The sequence below is a fragment of the Fringilla coelebs genome (assembly GCF_963513975.1).
Source record: "Fringilla coelebs genome assembly, chromosome: 20".
In the NCBI taxonomy this organism is placed as follows: Eukaryota; Metazoa; Chordata; class Aves; order Passeriformes; family Fringillidae; genus Fringilla; species Fringilla coelebs.
The window spans coordinates 7,060,558-7,078,253 of NC_140046.1; the positions used below are offsets into that span (position 1 = coordinate 7,060,558).

The 17,696-nt window shown below is 47.0% G+C and overlaps 1 protein-coding gene across 1 annotated transcript in view; it reads right to left on the reverse strand.

Moving 5' to 3' along the window:
- Positions 1 to 17,696, reverse strand: part of COL26A1 (collagen type XXVI alpha 1 chain) — a gene marked incomplete at both ends in the record, with an annotated part of 166,481 nt that overhangs the window by 29,529 nt on the left and 119,256 nt on the right. Inside the window, one exon of the mRNA XM_084218941.1 lies at positions 9,560 to 9,621. Coding sequence (XP_084075067.1) covers positions 9,560 to 9,621 — 62 coding nt within the window. The remainder of the gene's footprint in view (positions 1 to 9,559; positions 9,622 to 17,696) is intronic.

Consider the following 17,696-nt stretch of genomic DNA (forward strand, 5'->3'; position numbering starts at 1 on the left):
GTTTGTTTTTAACTTGCAATTATTACAAGGTTTATCACTTCTTTATTGCAAGGCCTGGTGAGAGCCAGCACTGCAGCAGCGCCAGGAATGATGAACTTCCTGCAGAATGTACTGGCCTGATGGGGGGGAATCAGAAACTAATTAAACTGGGAGCTGGGTTAAGTGCAAGGGAACTGAACCTCACTCTTACAAACAAGCAAAATTCTTCCTGTATTGCAAGGATCTTTATTTACAGATGCAGAGTCCCGCTTTCTGAGCACAGCAAAATGGAGAAGGTCACAATGCTTTTCTTCACCTGATGCCAGGCAGGAAGGAATCAGTTCCATCTTTTGCCTCTTGCACTCTGTGCTCCTACCCAATGATTTATTCCTCAGACTTTCCAGGAAATGTGTTATCAGTTCAACAAACACTTAAGCATGTGCCTTACCATAACTGTGCTTAACTTCCACTGCCATGGGACTCGAGTGTGAGCTGAAGACCTTTCCTGCATCACTTTATATTATTGATTATATCATCCTTTCCCTTCCCCAGCAAACATCTGCATGTTGCCAAAATGTGCTCGGGTAGAGAGGCAGAGTCACCCCGGAGGTGGTGAATTAGAGGGGCTGCAGCCAGGGCAGGGCTGGGGGGCTGCTGTGAGGAAGGGGCACACAGGGGCTGTCTTGGCCAGCGTTCTGCAGAGCTGTGGGGACAGGGATATTAAATCCCTGCAGCCATGGTCAGGGCCCAGCAAACCACAGGGGCCCGTGGCCCTCGCGGGCTCTGCCCGAGGTCGCATCTGGAGTGGAACGGCTCCAAATCATTTTTATGGGTGATAATAAAAATGTGTTACCACATAATCAACACAAAACAGTGGCAAGGGTATCCTTTTCATTAGAACAACATGTTTGAAATGAGCACTCTGCTGATAAATGCTGTGGAAGCTGTAAAGCCATGCACAGGATAATCCAGCATGCGCTGTTATAAATTGACTATATATACTTCGCAGTCATTAAGGCTCAAACCATAGTAACAAGTTTATTTTCCCTGGGCATGAAATGATACAGGTCAGGAAGTCTCAAGACTTGAAATTGCTGAGAAATTCTAGTTTTTATGATTAGGACTGAAAAATGCCCAAAAGAAATAAAGCAGAAAGAGGAGAGCTCTCACATCCGTGAGATCCACAGAGCCAAGCTAAAGAAGGAGAAGCACAAGGGATTTAGTCACATTCAAAAATCTCAAACTACACACAGCTCTTTCAACAAGAAGTGTCCTCTCACAGCTCACACAGCACAGAGCACAAATGGGCTCCTTACACATTATTGCAATAGCACTGGAGCCATTCATCCACTCTCTGTCACGTTCTGTTTTTCTTAAGGCTGCCATTGCTGTAGTCAGGGGACTCGAGGAGAATTCCCACTTTCATTAAACAAAAAAAAAAAAAAAAAAGAAAGTTTTGAGCCCTCTGAGTAAACTGCTGGAAAATGATACCACAGAGGCTCACAGCCAGAAAGAAAATTAGCAAAATGTGCAGTGTATTAAAGTCTCAGTACTAAAATCTTGGTATTTTCTAGTCAATAGGGTTGAGGTAGAGAGAGGGATAACATCAAGGGAAGAATGTGTGGTTTTCACAGGGAATCCTCATTGCAAGCAGTGCCCACCCGTGCTGCTGCTACAACTTCCAGCACAAAAGTTCTGCCTCCTTGAAGAATAGAGGCAGGAAACATCCTCATGCCACCAGATAAATGAAATATGTCTGGCAGCCCTGGATGATGTCACTCCCCAGCCAGCCAGGGAAGGCAGAGGGGAGGGCAATGGTTGCTGCCTGTGGTGCCAGGACAGCAGATTCCTGCAGGACACAAAAACCCCTTTCCTCCCCACCTTGCCATGGGCAGTCTGAGCTGAAGGACAGCCTCAACTCAGCAAAACACTCAAACTTTTGTCTTTCTGCACATGGGAGGAAAACCTCAAATCAGCCTCAATGGCCGTGCTGAACTGGAACCTCTGGCAGGAGAGGGTTTGTGTCTGGCTCAGACCCCAGGTCAGGCACGGCTGAGCTGGGTCAGGAGGCTGGAAGGGACTGGGATGGGGCCACCTCTGCTGCCAGCAGAACGTGGGGACCATCCTGCCCTGGGCAAGGCTCAGGGCCAGCTCCAGAGGCTGCAGGGTCACCCTGGGGCTCCCAGACCCAGCAGGCTCCCGGGGCAGGCTCTGGCTCCGCTCCCTCCCGGGGCTCAGAGCCTGGCTGCGCATCCCGCTCCGCTCCCGGCCCTCCGCGGGGACGCGAGCGTTGTGCGCCTGGAGCTCAGTCCCAGCTTACTCAACCCACCTCCTCCTTTTCCATTTGCCAGCATAAACTTTCTCAACTTCAGACAAATACCACATTTCTTGCGTCAGATCAAAAGCTCAGGCCAGGGACAATGGGAATGGGAGGACGGTTTTCATCTTCCTGAGATGTTCGGTGTCAGAGGACCTTTTTTGGCTGGTAGTGGCTTTGCAGAACCCTGTTTTTGTTGTTCCCACTCATCAAAAAAAAGAGATTTCACAAAGGCAGCCTCCTCCCATCATCTGTCCTCTGCTCACATTCCTGATGTCCTGTAACTAGGTAGGTGTTAGAAACAAGGGAAGAGCGGCTAGGCTTCCAAAGATTTAAAAGTTGATATGACAGGGCTCACAATGCTTTTTTCTTTGGATTAAAATCCAGATGGATATTATTAATTAATAAATAGGGGATATTTAGTCTCTTGAAGCACTGGTGGAATTAACTCCCTTCCATCCCTCTCTGAAGAGGAGGGAAAGAAACTGAATGAATCCAACTCATCAGCTAAAAATTCCAGTGTAAAGTAAGATTCCCTTGATCTTGTGGAGACACGAGCTGATTAATAATGCTAAATTACATAACTTGTTGGACAGATCTTTCTTCATAGCAAATTATTTGGCAATAAAAGAGTTTTTTAATCATTCATCAAGACAGACCTCAACAGGGAGTTTGACAAAATGTGATGGGGAAGGTCTCTGTCTCAAAGCCAAGCGGGACCTGTGAACACAAGGCTCCAGCACTGACACAAGTGCTTGGTTTCAAAAGCCAAAAGACATCCTGTAAGTGTCCACCACCATCTGAGGAACTGGCTGCCCAGAGAATCTGGGTGACTTCAAACTTACAACATCTTAGAGGCTTTGGCCAAAGGGACAAGATAATTAGTGCGTGGAGAAGTTGTTGCATTGATAAATGATGGGGGGAGCACTTGCTGATGTCACTGCAGTGACTCAGGGCAGAGCAAAAGGTGAGGTTTGTGTCACCAGGTAATGCATGGAAGACAGAAACATGGACCAAAGGATCCTGTCAGGCAGCACAGTTCTTGTTCTTTCTACAGAGAGAGCTGGCACCCCAAGGAGCAATGCCCTGTGCACCCCAGGGAGCTCAGAGTGAAATCAGATTTGTTCCTGTAGAACACCATATAAAAATACATGGGAGCTGTAACCTTCCACCCTCAGAATCACATCATCCCTCTGCCCTGGGTGTTGCAGAAGCCTGCTGGGGATGTAGGAGTGCCAGGGATGTGAAGCCAGCCCAGCCTGAGCTGAATTTGGTCTTGAGCAAGTGCCAGCAAAGCCTTTGGGATCAGCTCTGCTTCCCCAGGTGAGGAGGGATCAGCTCAGGGGTTCACTCAGGTGCCTCCTGTGCTCTTCTCCTCCACAGAGCTCTAAAAGCTGCTGGGAGAAAGCAGAACGAGGGAAAAGAGGAGGAGATTGGGCCTTTCCTGTCTCACCTCAGTGCAGGTTCAAAGAAAAAGGACCCAAAGTTGGTTTTTATCTCACAGAGGTACTTTACTTATGAAGCTCCCATAGAATTTCTGATTAGAATCAAGTGGAAATTCAAATGTTTGGACACTGAATTACAAAAGGATCTGAGCACATCCCTTGGGCTTCTCACCCACCTCCCTTGACAAAACTGTTTGTCCCCAAATGTATTTCTCTTAAAAAATCCAAGCTTGTAAACAGTGTTCCCAGGTATTAAACACACCAAAAGTATCTCCAGACACAGGATTTGCTTGGCAAACTTCAGTTGCGTGTCAGGAAAAGAGAATTTTACAAAGTTATTTTATGAAAATATTAAATCCATTTGGCTAAAAATGCCAAGCTTGTAACTAAAAGACTTTGTGGGAGGGAATGGTGGATGAGGAGGCCTTTGCAGCCTTTTTGTTGTTCTGGCAAACAATTTACAGCATTGGCCAAACACATGGAACAATCTTAGGGGACAGACTGCTCCTTCAATCCAACAGTGATAAGAAATAAGGTCCAAAAATCTTTAGGAGGAAAGGATTTTAACCATCATTCTGAAAGACAGCAGGATGCCCAGATGAGAGAAGGGTCAGCACCCAAACTGCCTCATCACCAGGATTATTGCAGAGCAGCTAAAAACAAGAGATGGATGCAAAGTTACACAAAATTCAGTCGGCCCACCCAGACTTGATTCATGGTTCCTCCTTGTAAGAATCAGTTAGGGAGTTGCTTTTTAATCTTAGGGACATTTGAGTCATTAAGTGACCTACAGAAACTCAGCATTAAATTAGAAATTTTACAGGGATTGATTCCATGTTCTTACTGCTACCAGAAATCAGCCAGTTATTATACAGCAACCCAAATTCTCCTTAAATTCAGTGTACTGCTGGAGATGGAGAAACAGATTCTGCACAGAGCCATTAGGAAACCTTAGGGAAAAAAATAAAATATAATAATAATGATGATGATGATGATGATGATGATGATGATAATAATAATAATAATAATAATAATAATAATAATAATAATAATAATAATAATAATAATAATAATAATAATAATGACCTGCTCATAGCTATCACATACAGAACATGGAAAATCCATGGAGGTCCTTGAAGTATCAAGCAACTGCTCTTGTCCACCCTGCAGAGCCAGCAGCCCCCTCACAGCCAGGCAGTTCTGGTTCCCCTCCCAACCTCTCTGACATGTCACAGCACCGTGAAACATTTGCTATCTTCCAAATATTTCTCCCCTACAGCAGGGAATTGTTTTATTGTCTATCAGAGAAAGGAAAGACAAACCCCATAAAACATCCCAGACAGCTGCCAGTATTTCATGTAACTGCCTGGGAGAAGAGGGAAATACAGAAACATTTCATACAATGATCACATTAAAACTCCAAGTCATGATCTTTTACCATCCAAAGACAAGGTAGTGAAGGTGCTGTTGGTGATGTCTCCTAAATAAATGGGCTGATTTCAGAAAAATAGCAATGAATTGATCAAATTCTTTGCGCTGTACAAAGATTTTCTTTAAAACCTTTCAGAATCTTCTATGTGGGGAATCACATTACAGGGGCTGTTTTCATGCAAAAACTATGCATGTCATTTATCAATCACACAATGAATCAATCAGACACTGGATATGTAATGCTATCTCCAGGAATTAAAGCTGGAAGTGAAATGCCACGAGCTTCACAAGAGTTGTGTCAGGAGATAAGGCTGGCTTAGATCAGCTCAGATCAAGCACTGCACTCCAACTCCAGCCCAAACCTGGGATGAAAATACTGTGCTGCCCAGAGCTCTGTGGTGGGGCTTATTTAGAGAAACTGGGCGAGAAAAATGAGCAGGAATTTGTGTGCAGCTGCCTGCAGCCCTACCTGCAAATCTGCCAGCCCCACTTGCATCCCTGCTCCCTTTCCAGCCTTTCCAGCCCTGCTCCTTTTCCATCCCTGCTCCCTTTCCAGCCCTGCTCCCTTTCCTGCCCTTCCATCCCTGCTCCCTTTCCATCCCTGCTCCCTTTCCATCCCTGCTCCCTCTCCATCCCTGCTCCTTTTCCAGCCCTCTCTACCATGGACATGCTGTTTGCACTCCCCAGGTTTGTCTGGGCTCAGTCCTGTGACACAGGAGGGCAGCACAAGGCTCAGGAAATTCAGGAAGGGCTGCAAACACTTCCCACTAAGGGGCTGTGCTGGCTTAAGTGAAACTTTGCTATGAAATAAAAGCAGGGTTTGCTCTTTGTGAGACCTTTGCTATGAAATAAAAGCAGGGTTTGCTCTGCTGTCCCACCAAGGAGGATCCCATGGGGCCAGGGGTATTGTGGGGGTGTCAACCAAGATGTCACAGGAGAGAAAAAAGGGTTGGCATGTTGGGGCTTGGGGGAGGAGGTATTTTTCTTCCAGTCCACAGCATTTCTTGTCCTGGAGCCCAGGATGGCCACCATCCTCCCTGACACAGGTCCTGTGCTCTGTAGATTTCCAGCTCAGCACCATCAATCAAGCTCAGCACTTTGGCACTCAGTGGGTCTGGTGAGCACATGAGCTCCATCCTGGGGAGGCAATGTGGCAGCTGGGAACAGGAGATGAGGATGGAAGCTGATTCCATCTGCCTTCACCTCCCTCCCTGCAGAAACCCCTGCTGCAGGCACAAGGACATCCTGGAGCAGCACAGGAAGGTGTGAGGCACGTGGAGAGTTGGTTCTGCTGCAGCTCAGCCGTGGCTCAGCCTCTCTCCTCCCCAAGGGCAAGAAAAGCCCTGGTCCCTAATGAGTCATTTTTCATTCCATTTGCTCTGTGTTTATTTTTGCTTCTCACCTTCTGATCCAACTCTCATATTATTAAAATCAGAGGGTTACTTTTATTACCTCATTTGGACACTGATCTTACAATTTGGATGAACCAGCTCAGCCTTGTAATAGGAAAGATGAGACCATTGCTGGTTATATCCCCATTTTTAGGGGGGCTGCTATAAAAGCTGAAGAGGAGTGGGGAAAGAAGAAACCTCAGGCTGGTTTTCCCCCTTGCCATCCCTTGAGCTCACCTTGGTCATTCTGGGCTGAAATTCAAAAGAGCAAAAGCAGCAAAGTGCCTCAATTTCAGCTCCCTCCAGAGGGAGCAGGACTGTGGCAGGAAAATCCAGCTCTGCTTGTGGGGAAGATGAAATTCCACATCTGCCTTTGCAGAAAAAACCTGCAAAAATCCAGTGGGAAACAGCCTCTGGCACTGGCAGAGATGTGTGTGCCCATCCCACCCTTCCTGTGCTCCTCAAAACACCTTCAGGCTGTTGTAATGACATGGGACATTACAAGAAGACAGTATGGACAGCTGAGAGACAACTTCACATCCAGATCATCCAGCAAAACAGGGATCTTCCTCCAAAATCCACAGCAGGAATGCAGAATCCACCAAACAAACATAAGCACCTTCAAATGATGCTGGCTATTGTTGAATAATAACAACTGAGTTCATTAGATTGCTACAGAGATCAAACTGAACTTAAATTAACCTCAAAAAAAGGGGGAATCAGCATATTTCTCCTGTGTACAGCACCAGCAGTCATGTACTGTTGCTTCACTCTCTGTTTCATTGCTACAGTCAACTTTTGCAAAGCATCCCCAGCTTTTCAAACAAAGTGGAAGCCAAAAGATTGATAAGGACCTTGCTGGGCTGTGCTGCAGAAGGTCTCCTTGCAGACACATGGTCTTTAACACTTCAAAAAGGAAGGCAATAACTCATTTTCTTTTGTAAAAGGGAACCCTTTTGATGAGCCTTGGTCTGTGTGGGAGCAGAGGGAAGTCAGAAGGAAAAGCATCACAGCAGCATCACCAGCTGCCTGACTGCAGCACTAAATCAGAGACACAGCATGCTCTGCCTGACTTCCCAAAGGGGTTTGGGCAGGTACAACCTCCTTCCCCTCCCCAAAGTCCTGCCAGGTCCCAGCTGAGCTGCCATCAGTCTTTACATGTTGTAACCTGTGCAAACCCAGGGCACTGGGAATGTTTCCCTGTCTGCTCTGGGGTGCCCTGACCCCCAGGCAGCACTGACTGTGACCCTCATCCATGGAGAAAGTTTCCTAAATTCCAGAATAGACTGGAATCCACAAAAGTGTGAAATGGATTATAAAGAGCAGTGCAGGTGTGTCACTGGGTGAGAAATTGAGGTTTTGGGATTTTTAGTGTGTTGTGGATGGAAGGAAGATGGAGGGCACAGGGTGTCATCCTGGGCTTCTTCTTCATCCTTCTTCTTCTTCCTCCTTCTCCATGGGTTTGGGTGGCATTTTGTAATTGGGTGGATAATCCACATTGCAGCTCTTTGGGATCAGTTATTGGGTTCAAAGGGGAAATAATCCAGGTGTCAGCTCTTAATTGGACAGTTCAGCTTTAAAAGCCCTTGTACCAAGAGATTGTTGGCCATTTTTGTGGTGCTTTTCCAGCGCGCTGACCCTGGTGTGGGCAGTGTGCAAAACTCTAGATAAGGTAACAATAAACAAGAACCTGAAGACTGAAAAGCTCCAGTGCATCTCTCTTTCCTGACACAAAACCACTCCAGGAGGGTCTCCCTGGACAGGGAGAAGTTGGGGAATCAGCAGCAGGTACCCTGAGAGTCACCCCAGCAGTGCTGAGCAGCACAAGGCAGCAGAGTGGGAGTGATGGCAGGACAGCCTCTGCTTGTCCTTCTCCAGTCAGCCAGACAGAGAAAGTCCTGGACAGCAAAGAAAGGTCCAGCTGGCCACAGCCTGGGAGGGAAGGGCTGATTCACATCTCCCTGAGGCCAGGACTGCACACACAGGGGTCCCTCAGCAGCCCCTCTGTGCCCTGCCAGAGGAACCCAGCCCCTGCTGCTCACACAGCCCAGCTCCCTTTGCTCCTCAGTTGTTTCCACTGGAACAATCCTGCTCCCCAGAACTTCATTCCCCCCACCCCTTCATTTTCCTGCAGTGAAATATAACTGTGAAGGCTTTGAGGAGGCTCCAGACCTCATTTCAGCACAAACAATTCCCAAATTACCATAATATCATGCACTGGCCTCAAAACCACCACACAACCACCACCTCCCTCCACAAAGGTTTCTCCCTAAATTCTTTTATGTCATTGATAAGCATCAGTTAATGAATAATAACAGCAGTAAATGCCTTGAAGGGACCAAAGCATGATAAGTAGCAGCCAGGAGTGGGCTGTCACAGGAGGGACCCCAGATCAAAGGGGAATGCTGACTCAGCTGCTTTGTTGCTAGACTGGAACAATTTATCTGAATCCCAGTAGGTAGAAATTAAAATTATTTGTAGGGGGAAAAAAAAAAACCCCAAACCTCCACAACGTGAAGGTCTCCCCCTAATATTTGTCTCCACTAAACTATGCATGAGAGCCTCCCACCCTTCAGAAAAGGGATAAAAAAAGCAGGACTGGATTGCACTTGAAGAAAAACAGCGGAGCAGAGGCAGGGCAGGTGTGACAGGCAAAGGGTGATAAATAAAGATGATGAAACAGGGATAAATTAACATGATGAAACAGGGATAAATACCCATGATGAAACAGGGATAAATAAACACGATGGCAACACTTGGCACAGTATTTCTGAGGTCTGGGCATTATTTTGGAGGAGCTGGGCTGAGGCAGGGATGCAGCCACGTGGGAAGGGGAAGGGAAGGAGCAGCAAACTGTGCCTCATGTTCTGGGGCAGAGCCACTGCCATGGAGAGAGGAAGAGGCACTGATCTCTCCAGGCCTGCCATCTTGATGTGTTTTTCAGGAGAAACTCTTGGGAATTTTGGTGGGACAGGAGAATAAAGGCAGCTCCTTACCTTGGCCTCCAGCGTGTTCAGCCTCTCGGTCATGTCAGCCAGCCTGGTGCAGTTCATGCATTCTAGAGAGAACAAAACACAGTCAGGACCACTGCCAGGTGCTCTGTGTGCTCACCCCCAGCTCCAGGCTGATCCCTGAATCCAGGGCACAGGGAAAAGCGAGTCAAGATCAGTTATGGGGCAAAAGAAATATTCAAATCCAGTGCACAGGTCACCAGCCACGTGACATGAACCTTGTTTGGGGATGTTTAGTGGGGCAGAGTGTGAAATGAAGTTCACAAAATGCAGAGGGCAGATGAAATAAAGACCACTTCTAAGAGTTTTCATTCTGCTGTCCTAGGCAGAGACACTTGTTGCACAGCCTCCACTCCCTTTAATACTCTCCCCTCTACTGTTTTCCTGCTAAAATACCAATGAAAGCAATGAATACACAAAATGCCCATCTCTGTGGAGTCCTGCTCCATCCTGGGCTCCCAGGGATGCTAGCACTCCCAGCAAAGGAGACAGAGGATCCATCTCAGTGACAGCCAGGAAATCCCAGGGCTGATGCAGCCCAGAGCTGCAGCATGAAGGGGTTTCCATCTCCCTTTGCTGCAGAGGAGCAGCAGACAGTGAGCAGCCACCAAAGGAGTCCTGACAGGAGCCTCAGTGAGAACAAAGGAGCTCTGAGTGCAGGTTAAAGTGACTGCCCCCTCCAAAGGACATTCCTTATCTGAACACAAGGTCTTTACCTGCTTTACCTCTGGTTTCATCTCAGCAATTTTGGAGGGAGTGAAGGAGGATAAAGCCCTGAACAGAGATTTAATCAACAAGGTGCTTTCCCAGTGCTTTGCAGCAAGGTGGAACTGCCCACTCCCAGCTCTCAGAGAAGCTTTCCCCCTGGACCCCTCACCTCTCATGACTTCTGAAGCCCAGCAGCTCTCAACAAGGGAAAATTATTTACAGCATGGAGGATTTCAGTGGATAAACCATCTATATTCAGGTGATGAATCACAGCTCATGTCCCATAGAGCAGAAACACATCTCTGTGTGTGCTTTCTGCTCCTTAAGGGCCAGTCTTTCATTGACTCAGTTTCCATTGCCTGGCCATGGAAGTATTTCACTCTGGTGCTTCCATAGGGCTGGGAATGTTGTCCTGTCCTTCCTGAGCCCCTCCAGACTGCTCAGGTGCAGCTGAGGCTGCAGTGGTGCAGAGGATGGTGGGGGAACCCAAAGCTTCCCTGTGGCAGGGCATGGGTGATGGATCCTGCCCTGAGTGAACACCCCAACCCTGGGCTCTGCTGTCCCCCTAACAGGATTTGTGTCCCCAGGGGACCTCTCCAGTCTCCAGCCCCAGTCTCCTGCTGGCTTTGGGGAGCATATTGCCTGCCCTGGTGGCTCAGCTGTGGCATGCAATGTCAGTGCACTGAGATCCCAAACCACACATTGAGTGCATGGCTTGGAAGAACAGGAAGCTGGGCAGTTCCACCCTGGTGACTGAAAGGCTAAAAAGATTGTTTGAGTGCTAACAGCAGCCCACTGCATCCCCTTTCCAAAGGAATTCTCCCACTGGCCCTCTGTGAGGAGCTGTGTAGCTTCCCAAAGGAGCCAGACATAGATTTCCCACCTCATAATACACAACATTTTGCAGAAAAAGCCTCTGATGCTTCAGCAACACTCAGACAGAGGGATTTCCTCACAGGTCAATACTGACATGGATTTTCTTTTACCCAACAGCAAATAACATTTGTTTATTTTTATTTTCTGCAATAAAATATCTTGGGCAATCTCTTTTGGCTTGAATTGACCCATGAACATGCAAGTGCCATAAGTGCACTGTCCTTTGGGGAAGGAAATGGGTGAGGCTTGTTTGGTCTGGATCTGCTTGTGGTGTGTGAAACAGGGAATTGGTTTCTGTATGTAACTGGCTTCAGGCTTTTGATCTTGCTCATCCCCACAGAAAGATAAGAGTGAATAAATCCAGTGCTCCCAGGAGCCAAAAGAAGCACCAGATGTGTTACAGAGCAAACAAAATCCAGAATCCTATTCTCCCTTCTGCTGGCTTGCACATATTAGTAACTCCCCCAGGTTTAGAGAGACTGACTTGAACTGCCTGAAAACCATTTCTGCATCTCTGAGATGGACTGAGCACTTCAGGTCCCTCTGGAGAGCTCAGCTCATTAATAGGGTTTGTACCAGCCCTGTGCACAGGGGTGATTCAACCAGCTCCCCAGGGGAAGGACAGGCTGCAGGGACAGCACCAGTCCAGCAGCTCTCTCTGCTCTTCAAGAGTGTCTCAAAGAGCCCTCTCAGCCCAACAGGAAAGGTTTGATTTAAGTGGACAAAGTGACAGAAGAGGAGGGAAAGCAGCAGTGTCACTGCACATGATGTTTGTGCTAATATGATCTTCATGTCAGTGGTGTTGAAACAGGCAGAAAACACAGCCTGGGTCAGAAATAGAGCTACTCAAGTTCAGGCTGGATTTGACCTCTGATCCTTTCTGTTGTGAAATGCCTGGAAACCCAGATCCACACCCAAGGTACTGAGACTGGGCCCAAAAGACATTTAAATAATCCAGAAAGTGGATATCCTAACACAAAAGACCTTACTAAGGCAAGAGTCCTGCCAACAAATCCATGTGACATTTATTTATCTGACCAACAGGCAGACAAGGCTTTTGAAGGCAGAGATGAATGCTCAGGGCTGCAGTGTCAGCCACTCCATCCAGGAACTCTTCAGGGGCTGGGCTCCCCAGCTGTCCTTGCAGAAACACTGAGAATGGTGGTGACAAATCAAGCTAATAAATATCCTCCCTAAGCACGATGCACTGAAGTATTTAGTGTCTGATCTTGATGGCTGCTGGTTCCAAGGCCTGGGACTGTGAAGCTGAATTTTCTGATCAGGGTGGAAGCAATCTGTGTTATTTAGAAGAGCTTGAGAATCTCACATCATTATTTCTCATGGAGCAAATACAACACTGGGGCAAATGCACACACTCTCTGACCTGGGACTGCAGAGCAGACGCTTTCCATATCTGCAGAAATCCATCACTTGTTGCTACACAGAACCACAGTTTATTTCTCTTCTATTCCTAGTTGGCAGATTTGTATTTTTCCAGCTAAACTCTGAGAAAAGGAGTTGTGATTTCACTCTATGAATCCCAGCCTCAAAACACATGGTAGGATTTGTTTTAGAAATATTCCAGCAGGGAGGATAAATAATTGAGATAATGAACATGAGACAGTACCAGCATATCCCGTGACACCCAGTCTGTCTCCACAACAGACTGTCCCAGCACTTCTCTCCCTTCCCATTCCTCCTTTCAGCTGGAATCCAACTGCAGGGATGGAAAATTCTAATGCAGAGGAGACATGGAAGACTCCACATGCTGGAAAATAACAACCCAGGTACTCTGTACCAGCTGTGACCCCCTTAACCCTGACACAAAGGTTGATGCCTTCAACCCATCTTTGATTAAAGATCAGCCTCCAGTGCTGCAGCTTTGCCAACAGGCATCAGATCTGTGCCTGAGCTTCCAGTCTGGGTACACCCTGAGAGTGACCTAAAGGAGAGAGTGATGACTTCAGGTCCCTTGTTAACCTGGCACTCCTGCTCTGCATAATTTCATTATGAAATAGAGGCACACTTCAGCTTCTCAAGCCTGAAAGCCCCACAAGTCTTCAAACTCCTCACTGAGTTCCTAACAAGAACAGTGTGCTAACAGCCTGATACCAACAGGGCTCTGATGATTTCAGCACAGTTATCACAGTGGCACTGAGGGCAGGAAAAGAAGAACCAGCCCAGCTTTCACCACAGGGCCACAGGTCAATTTTGTTGAAAAGGCAAAGAAACCTCTTGGCACCTCTGCCCCATTTCTCAGCTCTGACAGTTCTTGCTCATTTGTACCTCCAGAGTCTCTGCAGAATATTAAAAGGGCTTTTGGTTTCCCTACAGCCAGATGCTCAGTAGATATAAATTGCACAGCTCAACTGAAGTCAAGGGATCAAGGCTCTGTCTCTCTTTTTCTTGATGGATTGCTCCAAAATTTGTGTTTCAGAGGGGAGGCAGAGGAGGTGGTTTATAGCATATGAAAGGGGGGGAAATTCTGGAATCACAAAGCCTTTGTTTAAACAAATAAAGTCTTTGCAGCCAGTTTTTTTTCAAGACCATATTTTGCTATTACAAGAAACTTCAGCCTTGCAATGCAATGGGGCATAGCACACAGGCAGGCTCAGGGACTGAGAATCACATCTGCAGCTCATGCTTCAACCTGCTCACACTCCCAACAACACACTTCCCTCCTCCCAGGATCACTCTCCTTTCATCCATTGTTAGCTTAATGTAAAGGACCTGTAAAGGCTCCAAGGTCAAAGGATGAAAAAGGAGCAAATGTCACATATAGGCAGAGAAACAAACAAAATACTTGATTTTTGTGCCACAACTTGCCTGGCAGCTCTTCCCTCTCCATCTGATCTAGCCCAGCACTTGCATGGCATGGCCATGCACAAAGAGGACAGGCTGGGTGATCCCCAGGGCAGGGCAGCAAACCAGAGCTGCCAACAGCCCTGCTGGAGCACTGGGGAGGCAGCAGCAGCTCTGGAACCCAACACGACAGCTCTGAGCCTGCAGCTGCTCCTGCACCAGCTCCTGCACCAGCACAGCTCTGCCCTGGTGAATCAGTGACACAGCTCGAGAAGGTGCAGCTGGAAGAACATTTTGTCTGTCAAAGGAAGCAGCAGACCAGCTTTGCTCAGCAGACACCTTCCCCCAGGACGAGTTCAGAGCAGGCTCTGAGCAAATCTGGAAGAACTCAGCTGAATTCAGCCAGTCAACCATGTTTCTTTGCAAAGAGAGAAGGATGGACTCAAAGCTCCCAAGGGAAAAAGGAAGCACCATTAACTCAGTGAGCACCCAGGATCTCATGCACTGATGTTTTATTTGACACTCTTGAGAGAAACCACCAGACCCCTGACCCCTCCATGCCCTTACAGCCACACACAGGTGGACACCTCAGCCAGAAACAGAACAGTGACACTTTCTGACATTGGCACAGGAGGAATTTCGAGTCAAATTCCACAGCAGGAACAGGAACACGGATCTTCTGTGCCTACTTAGGTGGCCCTCAGCTGCAGGACAGCCAGCCTGGGCCTGCATCTCCACCTCTCTTTAATTTGTCTGATTTGACCCTTCCAGCCTTTTTACATGGTTACTGAGTTTCCTTAAGTAGTTTATGTTCTGGCCCTTTGCAAAAGCTTTCGCCAGTGCTTGTGAAGGATAGCAGGCCCAAGCCATAAATCACAGCCAACCTGGGATCTGTTTTTTCAACACATTTCCTCTAATGAGAGTCAGATGTTGGCTAGATAGGCTTTATTAATTGTGCTTGTTTAGAGCAGGCTGTGTGTGACTGGGGTTTGAGCAGGGCAAAGGCAGAGGGCTGACAGCAGGCAGGGAAGGGATGGACACCTCTGTCACCCAGGAGCCTCTGGCCTGAGGAGCAAAGGCTCAGGAATCAAAGGGAGGGAAGGGCTCTGACCCTGGCCACAGCTCCAGTCCCACTAAAGCCAGAGCAGGAGCTGTTTCTGCAAGGGGAAGTTCTCTGAGTTTTGTTTAGTTCAGGATCATTAAGGCTCCACTGCTCAGTTTTTACTGCCCTGATATTTATTTGCTGTGTGCATCATAAACCACAGAACATCCTGAGCTGGAAGGGACTCAAAGATCACCCAGTTCAACACCCACCAACCCCACCCTGGGCATCCCTGGCAGCGCTGTCCAAGCTCTCCTGGAGCTCTGGCAGCCTCGGGGCTGTGCCCATTCCCTGGGCAGCCTGGGGAAGAACCTTTCCTGATATCCCTGACACAGCTCCAGGCCATTCCATGCTGTCACTGGTCACCAGGGAGGAGAGGTCAGTGACAGGTCCTGTCCCCCTTTTGCCAAAGGCAGTGCAGGGGAAGGCCCTGGGGCAGAAAGGCCAAGTCACCCAGCCCAGGAGGGGCTGTGCACTCAGTGCCTCTTCTCCACAACACTTCCCATGTCCAGCTGCACCAAATCTGTGCTCTACTGACCTGCACACATTGCAGGCTCCAGCCTGGCCACTGCCTCACCTTCCACCCCTTCTGTTCACTCCAGAGTGGGACTCAGGGATCCCTTGGGGTCCCATCCTGCTCAGACCCTGCTGTGACCCAGGTTCCACTCCAGGACTGGCAGAGCCCCAGGACATCTCACTCAGCCTGGCCACCAGCAGAATTAAAACATCTCCCACATCAGGAACCTGGAGCTCAGAGCAACTTAAAGATGGTCTCTTTGATCAAAGGGGGTTTTTTGTTCTTTCCCACAGTTTTCACATCAGGATTTTGCAGGCTGGAATGTTTTATCTTCACCTGGAAATTGTGAGTTATTAGGTTGCCTATCAATATGAAACAGAACACCTCCAGAATATTTTTGCCTTTCTACCTTCATTGCAGATAATTCACCATCTCTGCTACGAGACCCCAGTCACTGCCAAAATTCCCCCATTTGCAATTTCTCTCCTATCTCTATTATAACAACCCTTACCCTTAACTTTACTGGCTATCTTTAAAAAGCAGCTCAGATTTCCTTTCTTATGAGAACTGCTATCTGATCCTTTTCCTCTTGTAAAGTGTTCATACTTCATTTTCATGTCTACTTTCTTCTTTTCCTTCTTAAAGAGGAAAAGGCCTTTTTTTATTCATAAACAAACAATAAATGTTTTTTCATTATCATGATATTCAGTGATTTTGAAATGTCTGTAAGAAAAACCTCAGCAAAACTGAGTGAAAAGAAAGTTAACCACAAAATGCAAGTTACTCCAAGTTGTTGGAGTAAAAGCTACTATTCAAGAAGCTACACAAAATGTGGTACATTGTTTCTTAAGTGAAAAAAAATAGGTGCAATTTTTAAAAGTTTTGCAATATTATCTCTAGAGGTTTTTTATTAAATAATTTTTCATAACTTCTGAATTAACTGTTTCAGCCTTAAGTTTTGAACAGCCTTTTTTTCAAATCTCACTTAAATTAAAAATAAATGAACAAATTAAATAGTCTTAAGTGAAAGTGAATGCTTTCATTTGGGTCAAAAGAAACAATCCTGGTTGACCCAAACCCATATTTTAGTTATTACACTGCGTCAAAACCTTAAAATTTTCCATTTCAGATTCATTTTGCTTTCCAATTTTTTTTTTTTTAATTTGGCAAATGAAGCCCAAACCCTTCCATTATATCCAGGTCTATTCTTAAGCAGCTCACATCACTCAGGTTGTTTTATTTCAGATTTCCCACATGCACACTCCCACCCCAGTCACTAATTTTATCCACAATTCCTCTCAGCCTGGGGATTGGTGCTCTTCCCCATCCTGCTGGTGAGGCTGGTGCTCTGTCAGCATTTGGAATTTGATCAGGATAATTTATTCACAGGGAACCATCAGCTCTGAGATCCATCTCCAATCCATCTCTATCTGCCAGAGGAAGGCTTAGCAGGAAATGGCTGAGTTTTGATGCAACATTTTTGGATAGAAATGCATCATCTTTATTTTTACAAGCACCTAGGACATTTCACTAACACAGCCTGACTGAAGTTACCCTGAAAACAAAGATTTTACCTGTCCAGCATGTTTGCTAAAACCTTGCTGACTGGAGCTGCTGATCCTGGGGCTCCAAGTGATGCTGGTGGCACTGGGGCTACTCAATAATTTTGATATTGCACCAAACAAACCCTCCCCTGGTTCACAGGGCATGGCAGCAAAGCAGGCATAGCAAATAAAAGGACAGAAAATGAAGAAACACAGGTAGGAGGAATGATATGTATCTAGAAGGCTCTGACAGCAAGACAAATCTAAACCAGATGAAAAGTCCCCAAATTTAAAGAGGGATTCCACAGGCTTTCCAGCCAAGGAAGCTGAGGGCATGATGTCCACAGGGCCTGGGGCTCCTTCCCAGGGAAAGCACCACAGTGAGTCCAGTCCTCACTATGCCAAAATCCCAATTCTGATCCCACCACCACTGAGCTGAACTCATTTCCCCCTCAATCCCTGCTCTGTGACAGAGAGAAACTTCATGGGACCTGACCCCAGTGAAGAACACACAGAAACTCCACTACACTCAAAACCCATCTCACACTGAGATGGCTGCACATCCCTCACAAA